This window comes from Bidens hawaiensis, unplaced genomic scaffold, assembly GCF_021521415.1.
Source record: "Bidens hawaiensis isolate Kalapana, Puna unplaced genomic scaffold, B.hawaiensis_p1.1 tig00021177_1, whole genome shotgun sequence".
Lineage (NCBI taxonomy): Eukaryota > Viridiplantae > Streptophyta > Magnoliopsida > Asterales > Asteraceae > Bidens > Bidens hawaiensis.
The window spans coordinates 340429-346536 of record NW_027493272.1 but is presented as its reverse complement, the minus strand read 5'-3'; the positions used below and the strand labels follow the sequence as shown (position 1 = coordinate 346536).

The window sequence follows — 6108 nt, the reverse complement described above, 5'->3', positions numbered from 1 at the left end:
AAAATTTTTTTCGTTTTCATTTTTGCGCGTATACCTCAATGATTGTCTTCTCGTGAAGATTATGCCTAAACCAAATTTTCTATTCTATGGTCATGGATCATCATGGGCTCATTGATGCAGCTAAAATGATGTTTTCGTTTTCATTTTTGCGCGTATACCTCAATGATTGTCTTCTCGTGAAGATTATGCCTAACCCAAATTTTCTATTCTATGGTCATGGATCATCATGGGCTCATTGATGCAGCTAAAATGATGTTTTCGTTTTCATTTTTGCGCGTATACCTCAATGATTGTCTTCTTGTGAAGATTATGCCTAACCCAAATTTTCTATTCTATGGTCATGGACCAACGATATCACATTTTTCTAAATTTATATATTACTTTCTAAAAAAATCTCTTACATCTCATTACCCGCATTTATCTCTATTAATTGATAAGATTGTGTTCTAGTGACAAGCAACAACGCCCTCACCCTTCACATGGTAACATTTGATTGGCTTGCAGTCATTTTCATCATTTGGCGCTCGTTACCTGGCTGGCGCTTAAATGGGCTCTTCTATACAGGTACCGATCACGAATTTTCCGATCCGTTTTCTTAGAAACTTGATACCGATACCGTGCCAATCACGAAACCTCAAATAGTTGGTACCAAATTGTAAATATAAGTAAGTAAGACCTAGAAAAATAACGCCAAAATACAGCAAATTAACATCCCTAATAAAAGAAGCAAAACTAACATATTTAAACAAAATAAAACTTGCAGTGAACCAAATCGTAAACATTAATGGGTAAGCCTGAAAAAACAAGATAAAAGAAATTTAAATAAAAAACAAAAATAAAGTAATTTTAATGGCAAAATTCTACTGATACCAAGATAGCAACTGCAACAAAAATAAAGTAAACTTGATGCAGCCCATGTGTTCCATGAAATGCCTGGCTAGTGAGTTCTCCTTTTTACTATTGAATTTAGTCAGCTAGTTTAATTTGTTGTGATAAACATTACATAATCATGAAATATGTCTATCAAATAAGAATTGGTTACATTGTCTGAGCATGCATAGGATAGCTTTTGAGACGGTTGAATTACTTAAGAATCAAATGATAAATGTGTGATAATTATTATATGCATTTATCTCATGTCTCTAGAAAACACACATGATAATACATAAACATAAAGCACAATAGTAGTTTTGAAAAGCAATGAAAATTTCTTATTAATAAATATTCTACAACTGCGAGCATTTGAAGGACTTACGTGGCATCTCTTCCTGTTCTTTTCATCCTGCAGGAAACTCTCACCATGACTGCAACAAATATCATGTCCATGGTTAGTACCTCTGCAAACACGAAAAGCTTATATCTCCATTGTTTCTTGAACAACAAGATTCCAATAACACCCCAAAACCCCGTTTCTAAGCCACACATTGCACTCAAATAAAACAATTCATCAGGTTCACCAGAGTCTTTGTATTTGGTCTTGTTCGATGTGGTGATTGAATCATCATGACTGGAGCAGTTATTTGGCAGAGGTGGACCACAGAGATCCCTATTCCCGGCATTTATTGATGGGTCGGTCAGTGTTTGCAACTGATTTCCCATTGGAATTGGTCCTGACAAGTTGTTGTGTGACAATTTCATAACGCTTAAAAAGTTCAAATCCGCCATGCTTGGAGGGATCATCCCAGTAAACTGGTTGTCTGAGAAATCAAGATAATTTAACGCCTTTATGTTGCCAATGCTATCTGGAATGTTTCCACTAAGGTGATTATGAGACAAATTGAGTCCCACCAACAAAGTAAGTGTAGTTATTTTTAGGGGGATTCATTTGTCGTGTAAGTTTATTGCTCGAAAGGTCCATGTTAAAAACTAGATCTAGAGTTTTTGCATATTCAAGATTCATTCCTTTCATAACCTGAATCACATTCTCATCAGAACCAGAACTTCCATTACGAATATCAAGCCGTGTTTTCTCAATCATCCCATTCAACTTTCCAAAACAATTAGGGATGGATCCTGCTAGGCTGTTGTGTCCGACATCTAAAATTTGAAGATATGAACATTTGCACAAAGATTGTGGTATTCTTCCTGTGAAGGTGTTTTTATGCAATCTGAGAACCATCAAATATGTAAGATTTTCTCCAATCCATCTTGGTATGCTTCCAGAGAAGTCGTTATTACCCAAATCCAAAACTCTTAAGAATCTCAAATTCCTTAAATCTCCAGGAATCTCACCATTGAAGTTATTGTCATTCAGTTTTAGCCAAGACAATGATGAAGAAATATTTCCTAGAGAACTCAGAAGGACCCCAGACAACCCATTTGAACTAAGTATCAACATACTCATCTGTTGTAAATTCTCTACACAGTGGGGAATATTTCCGGATAACCTATTCCCAGAAACATCAAGAAGTGTTAACCCCGTACTTTTGCACACTGACCCTGGAATTGACCCGTTGAAAAGGTTACCTTGTAGAAGCAAAGACATTGTAAACCCATTTAATGGAAGATTTATTAAAGATCCACTAAGTTTGTTGTGTGAGAGATCCAAGTAAGAAATGATGGGCATTTTCCGAAACCATGTTGGCAGATGTCCATATAGGCTAGCATTAGATAACACCAACTCCTCAAGCTTCCTCTGAGTTTGCAACCACTGTGGAAATCCATACGCAATGTTGCAAGAACCGAGTAGAACAGTTCTCAACTGGAATGGAGGTTTGTACTCACGTGAGATGTTAAAGATTAGTTTACGGTTAGAAGTTGTATCCAGGTACTCCAACGACGAGAGACTGGCAAAATGGACTTCTGAAACAACTCCTTCTAAAGAATTATTAGACATGTCTAAAATTTCTAGTTTGGAGAGTTGCCCAACTGAAACTGGAATATTCCCATTTAAAAAATTTGAGGACACTGAAAATGCTTCTAGTGAAGTTAGCTTTCCTATAGAAGCTGGGATTGGACCCGTTAACTTGTTTGAATCCATAAGCAACTGAGTTAAACATGTTGATCTTCCTAATGATTCGGGGATAGAACCGCTGAATTGATTTTTAGAACGGTAAAGTTTGGTGAGTTTTCCATGGAATGTCGGAATGGAACCAGTTAAATCGTTATAAGATAGATCTAATATTTCTAATGATCTTAATCTCTCTAAAGCTTTAGGGATGGAACCAGTCAAACTGTTTGACATGAGATATAAGAATCTTAAATTACTTAGTCTTCCAACAGATTCTGGAATTGAACCATTTAATTGATTTCCATCTGAATCCAACATCTCTAAAGCATATTTGGAACACTCAGACGTGTTTCTTGACGGGCCTGCCATCTCTTCTCCAAAATAATTACCAGATATTCTCAGTTCCTTTAGATGACACTGTCTCCAAATTCCAACGAACTCAATGTGTTCAAATGTATTATAAGAAACATCGAGCTTTAGAAGGTTAGGCATGACGGGAATTGACGAGTTCAAACTGTTTTGTGAAAGATCAAGGACTCTTAGGGAAGTCATGTTTGTTATTTCAGATAGAAATCTACCTTCAATTGAATTCTGGCTAAGATCAAGATATTGTATGTTAGAATGGGCGCTGTAATTAGTATAAGTGGGTATATAAGGAGCGTTATGAAGCCCACACCATGACAAATGCAATTCTAATAAAGAAGGTATTGTGTTTAGAAAGTTTATAGAGTTCCATGCCACACTAAGATTATAGTTTGAAAGATCAAGGAATTTTAAGGATGTCATGTTATGAAGAAAGTGTGGGAATTGGCCTTCTAAAAAGTTTAAGCTAAGATCCAGATGTTCGATGTTGGGAAGTATACTACTTGAATTAAGATGAATAACAAGATCAACATGTGTAAGTCTACATCCTCTCAAACGTAGATGCGCTAATGAAGGAATCATGTGCAATACCATATAAATATTTTTCGCTTGAAAAAAATCTACTTCACTCAAGTCTAGATGCTTGAGTGAGGAAAGACCAGAAACCCATGACATATCATTTACCATGACATTCCACCCAGAAAAGGGAGTTGGACTGAGAACAAGAACCTTCAAATTGGAGAGATTTCCAATATGATGGGGAATAAAACCACTAAATCCTGCATTGGAAAAATTGAGATAACTTAGCTGCTTGAAAGTTCCAACGAATTCTGGAATCCGACTTCCTTTAAAATTATTGCCACTCAAATCCAGATGTTTCAGGTGCTTCAAGTCAGCCAAATACGCACTCACCTTGTCACCTACTATGTAGTAATCTTCTGTGAAGGAAATACCAAAAGTCCACCGGTAATTTCCCTTGAGACGAAGGTGGGAAACATATCCGGTGGCACCATCACAACGGACTCCTTTCTACAAGCAACACTCAGTGCCAACCCATGATGCGAGCATTTTGAAGTCATCTTTGACGCTATGTTTGAACTTGAGTAGTGCTAGTCTCTCTTGTTCTTGGCAACTTGCTGTCGAATTTTGAGCACCCAAACAAGTACAAGTGGTTGCAACCAAAACAATACCGAAGAAAATGAATTGAAACCGTGAAACCCATTGATCTCCCATGATTCAAAGTAAACTTACTTAAAAGTAAATAGTTAAGCCAGATAATTTTTTTAGAAAATGAGAAGAAGTATGAGTTCTTATGATGAACAAATTACATTACTTAATAGTAACTCCGTAGATGTACTGTACCTGTGGAAGACTTTTCAGCATTATTGTGGGAACCTTTTCTTTTCGAAAGTAATTATTGAATTATCACTCCCAAGACACAAAAAGTTGACCACAAAACCATGTAGAAGTCACATATGGTGTGAATGATTTAATTAAGGGAAAATTTTCAAAAACGCCAGTTTTGACCAAGTTTTTTTAATTATAGCCAGGAGACAGAAACAAATTCCCAAACTAGCCATATTTTCCGGTCGGATCCGACCAAAGCAGATCCGACAGAATTTTTAGCTAGTCAGGACACGCCAGCCTCATGTTCGGTCAGATCCAACACTTTAACCTTCCGGCCGACATATTAGCGTGAAGAACTGTCGAAGTAGAAGACAGTCAGCTCCGACGGAAACAAATTCTAAACAGTCGGATCCGATTGTCTTTTAGTCCGTCGGAATTTTTTGAAAATATTTTAAATTTTTTATAATTTGATTTTGTAATTATGTATTTTACATTTATTTTGTTGAGAAATTAATTTTTTGTATTGGTTTGTTGAGAAATTTGATTTGAAGGCGAGGACATGCACATGTCAAAAATGGCAGTTATTTGGGTTACCATGTGGCCACGTGATTTCGGTATGCAAAACATTGAAGCAACGTGATTGTTCTCAATGGGCTATGAATTGCTTTAAAAAAGAGGTTCATGTTGCAACTTCTGCAGGTTCAACAAATTCTGTGGCGGAAGAATCTGAATGGGAGAGTGAACATAATATTTTACTTCCACCACACATGGATAAAAGGCAAGCCGGTCGTTCGTGAGAAAACAAATGTATACGGTCCCATGACAAGATTTAAGAACCAAAGGGTTGTTCCAGATGTGGAGATAAAGGTCATAAGCGAAACAAATGCAAAGTTCCCTTGCATCATCTCGTATTAAGCAATCAAAAAACAATTCACTACAAACAGCACACGCAGATGTGGGCCCGAAGAATTCCGTGCATTCGTTGGAAATTGCATAACTAATCCAACACAAGGAGGCTATAGTTATAATTTAAGTGACTTTTGAAAAATAGCAGTATGTTACCTATGTAATTTGAAAACTTTGTTAACTAAGGAAACGGTTTTTGGTTTAACTTTTTGGCACACCATCATTACTTAAAGAGTTACAAATATGTTACCTATTACAAGTCACAACATAACCATCGTCACTACACAAAATTAGGTAAAGAACGCCAAAAAGAATACTGATCCGAATTGGCACACGACTCTTTAAAATCTGTTGTTCGATCGATCGCTTCCCGGTGAGTAAGTGGTCAATTAGCATGCAAGTGTACACCCCTTCGTTTCCAACAAGATCATCATGCGCCTGAACATAATCATCATTGACACTAAATGTGATGCTTCTTTCTTGGTAACAATTCTTTCCAAAACCTAATGTTGACCAACAATTCACCAAAATAAACACCATAT

At 36.6% G+C, this 6108-nt stretch overlaps 1 protein-coding gene across 1 annotated transcript; it reads right to left on the bottom strand.

Moving 5' to 3' along the window:
• Positions 1-1165: 1165 nt before the first annotated feature.
• Positions 1166-4744, bottom strand: LOC143562817 (uncharacterized). Its single transcript, XM_077050518.1, is given in 2 exon segments — positions 1166-1824; positions 1826-4744. Coding segments are annotated over 2 exon segments (2748 nt in total). The 5' UTR covers positions 4001-4744; the 3' UTR covers positions 1166-1251.
• Between the last annotated feature and the right edge of the window lie 1364 nt (positions 4745-6108).